The sequence below is a fragment of the Oncorhynchus kisutch genome, linkage group LG24, assembly GCF_002021735.2.
Source record: "Oncorhynchus kisutch isolate 150728-3 linkage group LG24, Okis_V2, whole genome shotgun sequence".
NCBI lineage: Eukaryota > Metazoa > Chordata > Actinopteri > Salmoniformes > Salmonidae > Oncorhynchus > Oncorhynchus kisutch.
The window spans coordinates 24290960-24308417 of record NC_034197.2 but is presented as its reverse complement, the minus strand read 5'-3'; the positions used below and the strand labels follow the sequence as shown (position 1 = coordinate 24308417).

The following is a 17458-nucleotide window of genomic DNA, read 5'->3' as shown; positions in this document are numbered from 1 at the left end:
GCAACTAAAACAATACTGATTATGCCTGCAGTTTGTATAGTAAGCCAACAGTTGGCTGTGTGTGTCTTGGCCTTTCCTCTCAGGCTGTGACAGGGGTCTGTGGGGTCATGGCTAGAAGGGATCCAGCTTGTGTCAAATTAACATCAAAAGTAATTTTCCCCCCATTTTAGTGAGACAAAGCTGGATCCCATCTAGCCATGACCGATCTACAGGGCCAAGGAATGGGTGTGAGTATCGGATTTCCCCTCGTCACCAGTACCCAGCTGTCTCACTCACTCAAACTGATGCCTGCCTTTACAATCCCTCACTCACTCACCCCTCTGCTCTAACCACTAACCATTGGATCGCTTTTTGGAATTTACCTGCATAAACCTGAAAAGGGAAATATCAAGAGTTGGAATGGTTCGGAGGCCTCCGGTGTGACAGGTTGCTCATCACACATGAAAGCAAACTGGTGAAGAAAGCCTTTACCATACATCCACATACCAGATTTCATTTCTTCATTGACTGGACTAGCAACCAGTAGGAACAAGTATGTCTAAACTGTAACTATAATGCATGCCCCTTTTTTTGTGTATATGTGTGATCTGTTCAGCTTAGTCCTTTTCTAAATAGATATCATATATTTGATCATTTAGATATATAGCAAATTCTTTAAGTTTCATTATTAAGAGGGGACTGAAATGTCAAATTCTCACTACGACTGATTCTGGTTTTATATCATTGTAATTTTTCAGAATCTCTCAGCTCATGCCCAGTCTGGCAAGGCACCCAAATTTAGCCATGATGAGATTGAGTTACCCTGCCCCAAAATAGTAGAGTGGATGAGTGTATTTTGGAGAGTGTGTGTGTGTGTGTGTGTGTGTGTGTGTGTGTGTGTGTGTGTGTGTGTGTGTGTGTGTGTGTGTGTGTGTGTGCAGGCTTGTGTGAGTAAATCTCCCCCTCCCCCCTTTACTACATGCGAGAGGAGAGGACATGATTGGGTCACGTGTCTCATTAAAATGGTCCCATTCAAATTGAGAGCCAGTGTTTCTGTTCCCCTAAACTGTATTCTGTCTTAGGTGGGTAGCACTGCAGGACGAGAGTGAGAGCTCACACACTACACCATGGCCCAATATGACCAGTGAGTCTGCTCTCCTGTTGCTGAACTGAATACATAGGATATTCCTTTTTAATAGATTTACCTGGTTCTAAACAAAACAACGAGGGAAAGATTTAAGTATTAGATTATTCATTTTAATAGACATGTAAAACTTGGTAAAAATGTAAAACTCAGCCACCATAACAATACTACTGCAATATCCGCCCTTAAATATATGTCAGATATCCTTGTTTGTTGATGTTGCTTAATGGTCTCTGTTTGTTTCTCTGAGTTAGACTTGAAGATAAACATTCTGTGGATATCCACGATAACCCCACAGCCCCTGACAATATTGTGAAAGAAGAAGACAATACTGTGAGTAGCATGACAATCTGCCACTGTTGGTAACACCATCCCTCAAACAGTTTAAAATAGCAGCCAACTAGGATGGTCAGAATACAGTAACCTCATTAGTTTAATATGTGAGGCTCTCTGCTCCCCTATTTATATTCTGCAGTAAGGTGACACTGTGGGCTAAATCCACAGTGCCTTTTTCATTTACCACTTACTCTCCAGAAGTAAAATAATGGTTTCAATGGAAATTTTTCTACAGTGCAGTCGGGAAAGTATTCTGACCCCTTTACTTTTCCCACATTTTATTACATTACAGCCTTATTCTAAAAATGTTTGGAAAATGTATCAAAAATTAAACACTGAAAGCATCTTTGGCAGCGATTACAGCCTCAAGTTTTCTTAGGTATGACGCTACAAGCTTGGCACATCTGTATTTGGGCTGTCATGAGCCTTTTACTGAGGAGTGGCCACTCTACCATAAATGCCAGATTGGTGGAGTGCTGCAGAGGAACTCTGGGGCTCTGTCAGAGTGATCGGGTTCTTGATCACCTCCCTTCTCCCCTGATTGCCCAGTTTGGCCGTGCGGCTGACTCTAGGAAGAGTCTTAGTGGTTTCAAACTTCTCCCATTTAAGAATGATGGAGGCCACTGTGTTATTGACAGTGGTGTAAAGTACTTAAGTAAAAATACTTTAAGGTACTACTTAAGTAGATTTTTGGTGTGTCTGTACTTTAACACATTCCTAAAGAAAATAATGTACTTTTTACTCCATACATTTTCCCTTACACCCAAAAGTACTCGTTACATTTTGAATGCTTAGCAGGACAGGAAAATGGTCCAATTCACACACTTATCAAGAGAACATCCCTGGTCATCCCTACTGCCTCTGATCTGACGGACTCACTAAACACATGATGTCTGAGTGTTGGAGTGTGACCCTGGCTATCCATACATGTTGAAAACAAGAAAATTGTGCCGTCTGGTTTGCATAATATAAGGAATGTGAAAGGTGCTTCTACACCTGCATTGCTTGCTGTTTGGGGTTTTAGGCTGGGTTTCTGTACAGCACTTTGAGATATCAGCTGATGTACGAAGGGCTATATAAATAAATTTGATTTGATTTGATTTGATTTGATATATACATTTACTTTTGATACTTAAGTACATTTAAAACCAAATTCTTTTAGACTTTTACTCAAGTAGTATTTTACTGGGTGATTTTCACATTTACTTGAGTAATATTCTATTAAGGTATCTTTACTTTTCCTTAGGTATGACAATTGGGTACTTTTAATGCTGCAGACATTTTTTGGTATCCTTCCCCAGATCTGTGCCTCGACACAATCCTGTCTCAGAGCTCGACGGACAATTACTTTGACCTCCTGGCTTGTTTTTTGCTCTGACATGCACTGTCAACTGTGGGACCTTATATAGACAGGTGTGCGCCCTTCCAAATCAAGTCCAATCAATTGAATTTATCACAGGTGGACTCAAGTCTTAGAAACATCTCAAGGATGATCAATGGGAACAGTATGCACCTGAGCTCAATTTTGAGTCTCATATCAAAGGATCTGAATACTTATGTAAATAAGGTAGTTCTGTTTATCTTTAGTATATTTGTTAACATTTCTAAAAACCTGTTTTCTCTGTCATTATTGGGTATTGTGTGTAAATTGATGAGGAAAAACTAATATAATACATTTTAGAATAAGGTTGTAACATAACAAAATGTGGAAAAAGGAAAGGGGTCTGAATAGTTTCCGAATGCACTGTATGATATAAATAACAATCATGAAAGGAAATCATTGTTTTGATGAGACTGATTCTTTGGATTTCAATTTTAAAAAATCTACCTCCAGCTGAATCAAATCAAATGACATATTAAGCAGATGTTATTGCGGGTGTAGTGAAATGCTTGTGTTCCTAGCTCCAGCAGTGCAGTAATATTGAACAATTTTTAGACAATACACAGATTTAAAAGTAAAAATGCAAATAAGAAATATAATATATATACCAATCCAATATATACCAATCCAATCAGCGGTCACTAGGCAGGGGAAAGGAAGTAAATCTGCAAAAGTCTTGAGACATATGCACCCTCTCTGCAGGTATACTTTATTTATGAGGAGGAGGTGGAAGTGGAGGAGAAGGAGCCCGAGCCTGAGCCCGTTGTTATATTGGTGAATGACAAACCACACAAGTTCAAGGACCACTACTGCAAGACGCCTAAGTTCTGTGACGTCTGTGCTCGTATGATAGTCCGTAAGTTATAACATTGGCCACAGTGGCTCTTGTATTTATTAATAGTATCTGTAAAGCTGAAGCTTAATAATACTGACTAGCTTCTTATAGTTGACTTTTCAACCTTTCAGTCAACAACAAGTTTGCTCTACGGTGCAAAAACTGCAAGACCAACATCCATCACTCATGCCAGTCCTATGTCGAGTATCAGAAGTGCTTTGGCAAAATTGTAAGACATTTTCAATTCATAATTTAGATAGTCATTATAATGTCAGAACATGATCAAGTTGCCATTGCATGCAGTTTCCAAAAACAACAATTATTCTACATATTCATTTTGCTGTCTCTCCTATAGCCCCCAGGTTTCAGACGGGCCTACAGCTCCCCACTATACAGTAGTGACCAGACAGATGCAGGTAAGACACTAACCATCTCAACAAGTGTTCAACTTATTTTTTACTATGTGCTCTCTCTGCTGCTTCCCTCCTGTCTAGCCCACTCCAACCGTAACGACCCTGTGTTTGATACCCTGCGGGTTGGGGTCGTCATGGCAAACAAGGAGCGCAAGAAGGGGTCTGAGGACAAGAAGAATGTGAGTGTGGACCTCGTGTCCATATTAGCCAAAAAAGAAATTAATGACAATAAGTGGTGTAATTTACTGACAACCATTTGCATAGGGATCATAAATGGCATGTTAACCATCTTTTTTCCCTCCAAGATGATGATGATGATGATGGAGGAAGAGGAATCCCAACAACCCAAAGAAGACGAGCAGGCAGAAGGTATTGAAAAAGGATGAGCATGTCCATATTGAAGCATGTGACAATTCAAGGTGATGCCATCTATGGTTCCACTGCATCAACTATACAAAAATACACTTTATTTATTTAAAACAACGTATTTTATTTAAACATATTGTGCCATATGAAATGATATTGAAGCTCATCAAAGTGAATGATAAATAAACCGAAGCATAAGGGGTGGTTGGTTGTCGAGCAGTTGCTAAACAATATACAGTACCGGTCAAAAGTTTAGACACCTACCCATTCCAGGGTTTTCCTTTATTTTTTATTATTTTCTACATTGTAGAATAATAGTGAAGACATCACAACTATGAAATAACACATATGGAATCAGGAAGTAACCCAAATACCCAAAACATATTTTAGATTTAAGATTCTTCAAAGTAGTCACCCGTTGCCTTGATGACAGCTTTGCACACACTTGGCATTCTCTTTACCAGCTTCATGAGGTAGTCACCTGGAATGCATTTCAAATAACAGGTGTGCCTTTTTAATTTGTGGAATTTACTTCCTTCTCAATGCGTTTTGGCCAATCAGTTGTGTAACAGACACAGATGTGTAACAGACACATCTTAACATCAACTGTTCAGAGGAGATTGCGTGAATCAGGCCTTCATGGTCGAATTGCTGCAAAAAAAACACTACTAAAGGACACCAATAATAAGAAAAGATTCGCTTGGGCCAAGAAACACGAGCAATGGACATTAGACCAGTGGAAATTTGTCCTTTGGTCTGATGAGTCCAAATTTTAGATTTGTGGTTCCAACCACCGTGTCTTTGTGAGATGCAGAGATGGTGAACGGATGATCTCTGCATGTGTGGTTCCCACCATGAAGCATGGAGGAGGAGGTGTGATGTGTGGGGGTGCTTTGCTGGTGACACTGTCTGTGATTTATTAAGATTTTAAGGCACACTGAACCAGCATGGCTACCATAGCATTCTGTAGCGATACACCATCCCATCTGGTTTGCACTTAGTGGGACTATCATTTGTTTTTCAACAGGACAATGACCCAACACACCACCAGGCTGTGTAAGGGCTATTTGACCAAGGAGACTGATGGAGTGTTGCATCAGATGACCTGGCCTCCACAATCACCCGACCTCAACCCAATTGAGGTGATTTTGGGAGGAGTTGGACCGCAGATTGAAGGTAGCAGCCTACAAGTGCTCAGCATATGTGGGAACTCCTTCAAGACTGATGGAAAAGCATTCCAGGTGAAGCTGGTTGAGAGAATGACAAGAGTGTGGAAAGCTATCATCAAGGCAAAGGGTGGCTACTTTGAAGAATCTAAAATATTTAAATGTTTTAATTGTTTAACACTTTTTTGGTTACTACATTATTCCATGTGTTATTTCATAGTTGTGATGTCTTCACTATTATTCTACAATGTAGAAAATAGTACAAATAAAGAAAAACTCTGGAATGAGTAGGTGTGTCCAACATTTTCACTGGTACTGTATGTACAGTGCCTTGCGAAAGTATTCGGCCCCCTTGAACTTTGCGACCTTTTGCCACATTTCAGGCTTCAAACATAAAGATATAAAACTGTATTTTTTTGTGAAGAATCAACAACAAGTGGGACACAATCATGAAGTGGAACGACATTTATTGGATATTTCAAACTTTTTTAACAAATCAAAAACTGAAAAATTGGGTGTGCAAAATTATTCAGCCTCCTTAAGTTAATACTTTGTAGCGCCACCTTTTGCTGCGATTACAGCTGTAAGTCGCTTGGGGTATGTCTCTATCAGTTTTGCACATCGAGAGACTGAAATATTTGCCCATTCCTCCTTGCAAAACAGCTCGAGCTCAGTGAGGTTGGATGGAGAGCATTTGTGAACAGCAGTTTTCAGTTCTTTCCACAGATTCTCGATTGGATTCAGGTCTGGACTTTGACTTGGCCATTCTAACACCTGGATATGTTTATTTTTGAACCATTCCATTGTAGATTTTGCTTTATGTTTTGGATCATTGTCTTGTTGGAAGACAAATCTCCATCCCAGTCTCAGGTCTTTTGCAGACTCCATCAGGTTTTCTTCCAGAATGGTCCTGTATTTGGCTCCATCCATCTTCCCATCAATTTTAACCATCTTCCCTGTCCCTGCTGAAGAAAAGCAGGCCCAAACCATGATGCTGCCACCACCATGTTTGACAGTGGGGATGGTGTGTTCAGGGTGATGAGCTGTGTTGCTTTTACGCCAAACATAACGTTTTGCATTGTTGCCAAAAAGTTCAATTTTGGTTTCATCTGACCAGAGCACCTTCTTCCACATGTTTGGTGTGTCTCCCAGGTGGCTTGTGGCAAACTTTAAACAACACTTTTTATGGATATCTTTAAGAAATGGCTTTCTTCTTGCCACTCTTCCATAAAGGCCAGATTTGTGCAATATACGACTGATTGTTGTCCTATGGACAGAGTCTCCCACCTCAGCTGTAGATCTCTGTAGTTCATCCAGAGTGATCATGGGCCTCTTGGCTGCATCTCTGATCAGTCTTCTCCTTGTATGAGCTGAAAGTTTAGAGGGACGGCCAGGTCTTGGTAGATTTGCAGTGGTCTGATACTCCTTCCATTTCAATATTATCGCTTGCACAGTGCTCCTTGGGATGTTTAAAGCTTGGGAAATCTTTTTGTATCCAAATCCGGCTTTAAACTTCTTCACAACAGTATCTCGGACCTGCCTGGTGTGTTCCTTGTTCTTCATGATGCTCTCTGCACTTTTAACGGACCTCTGAGACTATCACAGTGCAGGTGCATTTATACGGAGACTTGATTACACACAGGTGGATTGTATTTATCATCATTAGTCATTTAGGTCAACATTGGATCATTCAGAGATCCTCACTGAACTTCTGGAGAGAGTTTGCTGCACTGAAAGTAAAGGGGCTGAATAATTTTGCACGCCCAATTTTTCAGTTTTTGATTTGTAAAAAAAGTTTGAAATATCCAATAAATGTCGTTCCACTTCATGATTGTGTCCCACTTGTTGTTGATTCTTCACAAAAAAATACAGTTTTATATCTTTATGTTTGAAGCCTGAAATGTGGTAAAAGGTCGCAAAGTTCAAGGGGGCCGAATACTTTCGCAAGGCACTGTATGTCAACCTTTTCCCAGACTAACCAGAATGACATCCAGTACAGAACCAAAAAATGTATCTTACGCTGAATGTCAAGGAGCAACGTAAAATTGATGTAATACTGACTATAAAGTTGTGGAGTTGACCATTGTTGTATTGAAACTCTACAAAGACCCTGTGTGATGTCCTTATAGGAAAGCCAGAGGGTGATAAGAAAGGAGACAAGGCTGACAAAGCAGATGACAAGGTAAGGGACTGTAAATGCCTGACATCATGTATACACTAACCATGTAAATATCAATAATAACACCCTGTCTGGTACATCAATACAATTAGTAGTTAAATAAACATTGGTGTATGTTTGCTACAGAAAAAGAAGGAGATGGGAAACATGGGAAATCAGTCACATTACTACCTGGCTCTGTATCGCTTCAAGGCTATTGAGAAAGACGACCTTGACTTCCAGTGGGTTTACCAATACATTTCCTTATATTGTATGAATTAGGTTTTATGTCCAACATTTCAGTCTTGTGGTAATATGAAACATTTGATACAATTTGATAAAAATATACAAACCTTTGTGTTTTTCAGTCCTGGTGATAGAATCACTATAATTGATGATGCAAATGAGGAATGGTGGAGGGTAAGTGTTCCTGAAAAATGTTCATGCAAGCTGACAATGATCAAAACTAGCAATGACTCTGCTAGTAGTCTCTATGGGGGTGCCACAGGGTTCAATTCTCGGGCCGACTCTTTTCTCTGTATTTATCAATGATGTCACTCTTGCTGCTGCTGGTGATTCTCTGATCCACCTCTACGCAGACGACACCATTCTGTATACATCTGGCCCTTCTTTGGACACTGTTAATTAACCTCAAAACGAGCTTCAATGCCATACAACACTCCTTCTGTGGCCTCCAACTGCTCTTAAAATGCTAATAAAACTAAGTGCATGCTCTTCAACCGATTGCTGCCCGCACCATCCAGCATCACTACTCTGGACGGTTCTGACTTAGAATATGTGGACAACTACAAATACCTAGGTGTCTGGTTAGACTAAACTCTCCTTCCACACTCACATCAAACATCTCCAATCCAAAATTAAATCTAGAATCGGCTTTCTATTTAGCAAAAAAGCCTCCTTCACTCATGCTGCCAAACATACCCTCGTAAAACTGACTGACTTCCTTGACTTCGGCGATGTCATTTACAAAATAGCCTCCAACACTCATCAAACTGGATGTAGTCTATCACAGTGCCATCCGTTTTGTCACCAAAGCCCCATATACTACCCACCACTGCGACCTGTATGCTCTCGTTGGCTGGCCCTCACTACATATTCGTTGCCAAACCCACTGGCTCCAGATCATCTATAAGACTTTGCTAGGTAAAGCCCAGCCTTCTCAGCTCACTGGTCACCATAGCAACACCCACCCGAACAGGTATATTTCACTGGTCATCCCCAAAGCCAACATTTACTTTGGCTGCCTTTCCTTCCAGTTCTCTGCTGCCAATGAATAGAACAAATTGCAAAAATCACTGAAGCTGGAGTCTTATATCTCCCTCTCTAACTTTAAGCATCAGCTGTCAGAGCAGCTTACCGATCACTGTACCTGTACACAGCCAATCTGTAAATAGCACACCGAACTACCTCATCCCCATATTGCTATTTATCATCTGAATCTGAAATAGGTAAGCAGCTTGGTTTGAAGAAATCAACGGTGGGAGCAATTATTAGGAAATGGAAGACATACAAGACCACTGATAATCTCCCTCGATCTGGGGCTCCACGCAAGATCTCACCCCGTGGGGTCAAAATGATCACAAGAACGGTGAGCAGAAATCCAAGAAACACACGCGGGGACCTAGTGAATGACCTGCAGAGAGCTGGGACCAAAGTAACAAAGCCTACCATCAGTAACATACTACGCCGCCAGGGACTCAAATCCTGCAGTGCCAGACGTGTCCCCCTGCTTAAGCCAGTACATGTCCAGGCCCGTCTGAAGTTTGCTATAGAACATTTGGATGATCCAGTAGAAGATTGGGAGAATGTCATATGGTCAGATGAAACCAAAATATAACTTTTTGGTAGAAACTCAACTCGTCGTGTTTGGAGGACAAAGAATGCTGAGTTGCATCCAAAGAACACCATACCTACTGTGAAGCATGGGGGTGGAAACATCATGCTTTGGGGCTGATCCATGTAAAGGAAAGAATGAATGGCGCGATGTATCATGAGATTTTGAGTGAAAACCTCCTTCCATCAGCAAGGGCATTGAAGATGAAACGTGGCTGGGTCTTTCAGCATGACAATGATCCCAAACACACCACCCGGGCAACGAAGGAGTGGCTTTGTAAGAAGCATTTCAAGGTCCTGGAGTGGCCTAGTCAGTCTCCAGATCTCAACCCCATAGAAAATCTTTGGAGGGAGTTGAAAGTCTGTGTTGCCCAGCAACAGCCCCAAAACATCACTGCTCTAGAGGAGATCTGCATGGAGGAATGGGCCAAAATACTAGCAACAGTGTGTGAAAACCTTGTGAAGACTTACAGAAAACGTTTGACCTCTGTCATTGCCAACAAAGGGTATATAACAAAGTATTGAGATAAACTTTTGTTATTGACCAAATATGTATTTTCCACCATAATTTGCAAATAAATTCATAAAAAATCCTACAATGTGATTTTCTGGATTTATTTTCCCTCATTTTGTCTGTCATAGTTGAAGTGTACCTATGATGACAATTACAGGCCTCTCACCTTTTTCAAGTGGGAGAACTTGCACAATTGGTGGCTGACAAAATTATTTTTTGCCCCACTGTATTTATTGCCTTACCTCCCTACTTTTCTACATTTGCACACACTATACATAGATTTTTCTATTGTGTTATTGACTCTGTTTATGTGTAACTCTGTGTTGTTGCTTTTGTCACACTGCTTTGCTTTATCTTGGCCAGATCACAGTTGTAAATGAGAACTTGTTCTCAACTGGCCTACCTGGTTAAATAAAGGTGAAATAAATAAATAATAATAAATACTGCCTCATGAGATCTTTCTATTTTATTGTCACCATTGTAAATAAGGGCAATTATTTATTCTCAGGGGAAGATTGGGGAGAAGACAGGTTACCTCCCCACCAATTACATCATTAGAATAAAAACGGGAGAGAGGGTGTTCAAGGTGACGCGCTCCGTCGTGGGAAACAGAGAGATGGGTCAGATAACACTGAAAAAAGACCAGGTAAGAAATGGGTGTGTCTGTATCAGACCTGAGTCAAATACTATCGCATACAGCAGTTGAAAGTAGTGTAACTGAGGTGTGCTTTATTTAGCTACTGCTGGTCACACTGAATCAAGCCCAGCTCAAGTATTTGACCCAGGTCAGCTGTCGGTCTATGAAAATAATGTTTCTTAGTTTTTCTTTGCACAGGAAACTGATGTCAACTGATTTATGATCATGAGCAGTATGGATGAATGTGTGCATGTGGACAGTGACTGTAATGACTGTTGCTACTGTGCGTGTGTGTCTGGTCGTGTGTGGTGGAAAAAGTATCCAATTGTCATACTTGAGTAAAAGTAAAGATACCTTAATAGAAGATGACTCAAGTAAAAGTGAAAGTCACCCAGTAAAATACTATTTGAATAAAAGTATTTGGTTTTAAATATGCGTAAGTATCAAAAGTAAACAAAGTAAAATGATTTATAATTCCTTATATTAAGCAAACAAGACTGCACCATTTTCTTGTCATTTGTATTTACAGATAGCAAGGGGCACACTCCAACACTCAGACATAATTTACAAACAAAGAATGTGTGTTTAGTGAGTCCAGCAGATCAGAGGCAGTAGGGATGACCAGGCATGTTCTCTTGATAAGTACGTGAATTATACCATTTTCCTGTCACGCAAAGCATTCTAACGTACTTTTGGGTGTCAGGGAAAATGTAAGGAGTAAAAAGTACATTATTTTCTTTAGGAATGTAGTGATGTAGAATAATAGCGAAGACATCAAAACTATGAAATAACACATATGGAATCATGTAGTAACCCAAAAAAGTGTTAAACATATCAAAATATATTTTTTATTTTAGCTTCTTCAAAGTAGCCACCATCTGCCTTGATTGCTTTTCCCACTCTTGGCATTCTCTCAACCAGCTTTATAAGGAATGCTTTTCCAACAGTCTTGAAGGAGTTCCCACATATGCTGAGCACTTGTTGGCTGCTTTTCCTTCACTCATCCCAAACCATCTCATTTGGGTTGAGTCGGGTGATTGTGGAGGCCAGGTCATCTGATGCAACACTCCATCACTCTCCTTGGTCAAATAGCCCATTCACAGCCTGGAGGTGTGTTTTGGGTCATTGTCCTGTTGAAAAACAAATGATAGTGGGACTAAGTGCAAACCAGATGGCATGGTGTATTCGCTGCAGAATTCTGTGATAGCCATGCTGGTTCAGTGTGCCTTGAATTCTAAATAAATCACTGACAGTGTCAACAGCAAAGCATCCCCACACCATCACACCTCCTCTTCCATGCTTCACGGTGGGCACCACACATGTGGAGATCATCTGTTCACCTACTCTGCGTCTCACAAAGACACGGCGGTTGGAACCACAAATCTCAAATTTGGACTCATCAGGCCAAAGGACAGATTTCCACTGGTCTAATGTCCATTCCTCATGTTTCTTGGCCCAAGCACGTCTCTTATTTTTATTAGTGTCCTTCAGTAGTGGTTTCTTTGCAGCAATTTTACCATGAAGGCTTGATTCACACAGGTTCCTCTGAACAGTTGATGTTGAGATGTGTCTTTTACTTGAACTCTGTGAAGCATTTATTTGGGCTGCAATCTGAGGTGCATTTAACTCTAATGAACTTATCCTCTGCAGCAGAGGTAACTTTGGGTATTCCTTTTCTGTGGTGGTCCTCATGAGAGCTAGTTTCATCATAGCGCTTGATGTTTTTTGTGACTGCACTTGAAGAAACCTTCAAAGTACTTGAATTTTCCAGATTGACTGACCATGTCTTAAAGTAATTATGGACAGTCATTTCTCTTTGCTTATTTGAGCCGTTGTTTCCATAATATGGGCTTGGTCTTTTACCAAATCTTCTGTATACTACCCCTACCTTGTCAGAACACAACTGATTGGCTCAAATGCAAAAAATAAAGAAAAACCCTTGAATGAGTAGGTGTCCAAACCTTTGGCTGGTACTTTAAATAGTAAAATAAAGTAAAATATAGATACCCCAAAAACTTTAGTAGTACTTTAAAGTATTTTTTACTTAAGTACTTTGCCATAACACTGTCCTCCATTCTCTTTGTGTTGCAGATCGTGGTGAAGAAGGGAGAGGAGGTGAATGGCTACTTGAAGGTCAGCACAGGCCGCAAGCTGGGCTTCTTTCCCACTGACCTGCTCCAGGAGATCTGAGCCTGACCGGATCACAACCACAGGTCTAGAGTCACACCGTCACCAGGACCATAACCACATAACACCAAACCCAAGACCTAAACACATGATCACAACATTTTCTAACACAACATTTACACTAACACTTGTATTTTCCACTTTTAGGGGCCTATAGAGCTGATCTGGTGAATGTGTAAGCTGTTTGAGCTCTGTAAATTGTGTTGAGTAACTTAATACTGCAGCCTACCCACCCTAGTGAACTGGATCAGCTATCCATGCAATCCGAGCTGGAGAGAGACGTGTGACGTAAGGACCAGGAGTGTGTGGTGGACACCTAAAAAGTGAACATGTTTGTGCCATTTTAATGTGATCAAAACCGGAAAATCTGAAACTACATCTTCAGAAACTTGAAGCAAAAAAAGTTTCTAAACCCAATGGCTGTAACTACTGACTGTATCTATTAAGTAACTAGGATTTTTACATTGTTTTTGTTATGCAAACCTAATTGTCTTGGAGGCTAATGTATTGCTTACTCTTATTGTAGTAGTTCCTTTTTTATATATATAGTCAGCTGAAATTCTAGTGCTTCATTTTCCCCTTGATGCAAATGTTCAAGAGGGCTTGTTAATGTGCATGTTGTAATTTTATTTTAGCTTGGGCCGGTCTTTTATCATCTTTAACATAAGTGTGCTGTGTATTCGTTGTATTTTTAAATGAAGTTGAAATCATTGATACAATATTGTAACATTATGCATTATGTACTATTTAAGTACTAACAGCGGAGTGCAGGCTTTTCCCATTTATTGTCTTACTTGATATGCATCCTCTGTGACACCATCATAGTGATGAAATCAATTCACAATTCGAAATAAAGTCCTCTATTTTTGAATCAGTATTTTGCATTCACTGATTTGTGTCTACCATGATTCATGACTTTTGTGTCCAACCTAAAGAGGGAATCAGTTCAGCTTGTCTACAAAATAGTCAATACAGATACTACTTGTGTCATGTATTGATCCTGTGATGGGGACAATGCAGCCTTCGTTATCCTGTGTGAATGCTAGCAGTGTCACATGGAATTATTGTAAATAGTGTCTTACATTTATTCAAAATATAATATTTTAATATATAGATATCTAATACTATTATATATTCACACGCAAGCATGGCTCTAATGGTGACAATTTGAATAGACGGACATACAACAGAACATTGTATGGTTAGAACACATATGTATATATACCTCCTCAACAAACTACCAATCGTTTTCATTCACAAGAGTGAATGTGCAACCATACCCGCGGACATCAAAAAATGTGTTGATACTCAATGTTCCTTTCCACGGAAATCGTTAGTAAAAGGCGAAAGATTTAAGCGATCTGAAAAGAAACTAGGGTGTACTGCAAAACGAAGGAAACGGCTCCCTCACACTTCAATTTATTATAAAACCCGGAAATGGTTTACATAGCAATATCACCCAAACTGTAAGGTCAGAGTATCGCAGTTTTCGCAACTTGAAATTCAATTAATCACACAATTTTAATGGCAAAATTTGGCAGAATTATTATATTTATATATTTAATAGCCTAAATGTATGCGCGAAAGGCATGCTGGGAATTATTACACCCGCTTCATAATTTTCGAATATTTATGGTACAGTGCCCATACTCAACGACTTCTATTCAATCGAATTATGCCTGGAGAATTATTTTATAGCTGTCAATAAAGGTCATTAACTCAAAAAGGGGAAAAAACTCAATTCAAATGCGTTACGTCTACATTTTACTGAGCCACTGCGTTCAACACATTTACATGCTTATGTAGTATAGCTAACATCTCTCCCCACTTTAGTGCGTGCATTTCTCAAACAAAGCTTACGTTCTCTAAACTCGTCTGTCGTAACCTTAACTAACTTCATTAGATCTGGAAGCCTTTATTATGCATAAGTGTATATTTATAAAGCATTCTGTATATGGTAATTTATCAACTGTTTTCATCATACAAATAATTCTAGCGACACGCTTTGGTCAATACTAAGTACTACACACCACCATGACAGAACATAAACGCTGCAGCGCGCACGGTGGCAGTTTGGCTTCAACCATTTTGAGATGGCCCTGTCACTTTTGTGACACTGACACTATCATAAGTACATTTGAACTATCAAATTATGTAAATCACTCTTGGGTGTTCTGAAAAGAGGGCCGTGGCCCGTGACGGTGTGAAGGATAATGGATAAATAAAAAATAAATGAAAATGTTGCATTGTCACATACTCCAGATTGGTGCAGTGAAATGTGTTGATTTACAGGGTCAGCCATAGTTGTATGGCACACCCGGTGCAAATTAGGCTTAAGTGCATTGCTCAAGGGCACATCAACAGACTGTTCACCTTGTCAGTCGGGTATTCAAACCAGCTAGCTTTCGGTTACTGGCCACGCTAACCGCTACCTGCCACCCTAAAAAAATGGGACAATGGGGCTTTCTCTCAATGGTGTAGTAGCAGGTGTCCGTGGGTAAAACGCCATATACCCACTTATTTTTCAGTGGCCATTGTGTATATACTCACTTCTTAATACTCACCCCAAAATGCGTATCAAAGTAGTGTAGTGGTGGTATATGCTGCATCTGTTAATATGGCTGATGGAACTGATCAGAACATTTAGCTTAAAATGTTGATAAACTATTATTTCTTCACATTTTAAGCACAGCAATGTGCACATGGCAGTAGGCCTATGTGTTAATGTTCCAAAATGCAATTGCGGGAAATATCTGAGATAGAAATATCTGTTAGAGATTTTGAAACAGGGAAGATCTAAAGATGCAACAACTATCATGGGTTGTTAATATGACTAGGATAAGGCCGTTGGCTGATAGACAATTAAAGAAAGTTGAAAGAAAACTAATAGAACAGGAGAATACATATGAGGAAGTCTATAAAATAATTGCCTCAATGTTTCTATGGTGGGGATTTTGGCTATAGGCTACTTTGAAGCAAGTTAAAGACATGCCTCATAATATGAAGTAAAAGGTTGCACAATACATGTTGAACAAATCTAATAACATAGATTGATTATATTCCATCTAAATGGTCGTTATGCAAAAGTTGATAAAAAATCTAATTATACACTTCTATTTTTGCAATTTGAATTACATTTACACAGGGGTAAACCAGCAGGTGTATAAAAGGGGCTATGCTAAAAGCCTGCATGCTGTATAATTTCAAACTTTTTTTTAGCTAATACAGAATAAAGAAATCACAAGATGATAAATTGGCTTTAATCAGAGTGCCAAAATATATATTTTTAAACAATTAGGACTCTGGTATACTGTGGGTGTAAGAACCGACGCTGGAGATGAGAAGCAGCTACGGAGAGTTGAACATTTAATTTAGCACAGACATGGAACGGGACAGGAACAGCGTCAGAACCGGGTAAAACAAAGACAACACAATTCATGCTGAAGCCAGGATTAGAGCTAGGGAACAGACAGAATTAGGGGTGGAAATAATTGACCTCCAATTTTGTATACTGTGCATTTCAATAACATAAAGACAGTAGGTTACTTAAGACATAAACGATAGGATGGAGGTTGGCTGGATGTCACACAGGTTATGTGTTCAAATCTCATCAATCGACAAATTTAGCATTTTAACTAATTAGCATCTTTGCAGCTACTTACATTCTTAGCTACTTTGCAACTACGTTGTATGTTAGCTAACCCTTCCCCTAATCCTTCCTCTAACCCTTTAACCTAACTCCTAACTTTAACTCTTCAACTACTTACCTAGCTTGTTACCTAACCTTAACCCCTAAAGCTAACCCTAACCTTAAACGCTAACCGTAACCCCTAGCCTAACTAATGTTAGCTACCTAGCTACCCTAGCTAACGTTAGCCAAAACTAATTGGAATGTTTAATGTACACAAATATGCTATAAAAAAAAGAAACGTGTGTAAAAAGAAATGCGTTGTGAAGAAATTGTGTAATACAGAAGAAAGTTATTTTTCTTGTGCCTGTCATGAATTTCCATTAAGTAATGTGTGTCTATTTCACAATAAGCTGTGATAATGTCAGTTTCACAGAATTTGTCAGTTTCACAGAAAAGTGTAGCCTACTTTGAAAAACCTCTTAAGGATCGGACCCTTTTTTTCAATTTAGCCTAAAATGACTTACCCAAATCTAACTGCCTGTAACTCAGGACATGTAGCAATGATATGCATAGTTTTTGGAAATGTGAAATGTAGGAGAATATAACACATTAGACGTGGCAAAAGATAATACAAACCAAAAACATGTGTTTTCATCATATTTGAAATGCAAGAGAAAGGCCATACATTAAAAGATAGGATCCTAGGTATAACTTCAATTTGGTCCACAAGATGGCAGCAGTGTGTGTGCAAAGTTTCAGACTAATCCAGTGAAGAATTTCCTCACTACACAATATTTTGCATCAAGTCTGCCAGGAGTTTGCCCAAATGTATGGTAAATGTATGCATTTTTAAGTAC

The 17458-nt window shown here is 39.5% G+C and overlaps 1 protein-coding gene and 1 pseudogene across 2 annotated transcripts; one reads left to right on the top strand and one right to left on the bottom strand.

Annotated features, from left to right (window-relative positions):
• The first annotated feature begins 142 nt into the window (after positions 1-142).
• Positions 143-13845, top strand: LOC109869317 (SH3 and cysteine-rich domain-containing protein 3-like). 2 transcript variants are annotated; one of them, XR_004205278.1, is made up of 14 exons: positions 143-532; positions 1062-1123; positions 1378-1456; positions 3543-3696; positions 3807-3904; positions 4031-4267; positions 4394-4457; positions 5482-5695; positions 7750-7802; positions 7926-8020; positions 8147-8198; positions 10655-10792; positions 12875-12996; positions 13118-13845. XR_004205278.1 is itself a non-coding variant. In XM_020459393.2 (14 exons), exons 2-13 carry the CDS (start codon positions 1107-1109, stop codon positions 12971-12973), a joined length of 1008 nt encoding a protein of 335 aa, XP_020314982.1. In that variant the 5' UTR covers positions 267-532; positions 1062-1106; the 3' UTR covers positions 12974-12996; positions 13118-13845. The 2 variants fall into 2 exon arrangements, 1 of the variants encoding a protein (XP_020314982.1); XM_020459393.2 differs by lacking the exon at positions 5482-5695 and having other exon boundaries at positions 267-532; positions 4031-4091; positions 4170-4267.
• Positions 13846-14246: 401 nt separating this feature from the next.
• On the bottom strand, positions 14247-14351 carry LOC116357038 (uncharacterized; annotated as a pseudogene).
• Between the last annotated feature and the right edge of the window lie 3107 nt (positions 14352-17458).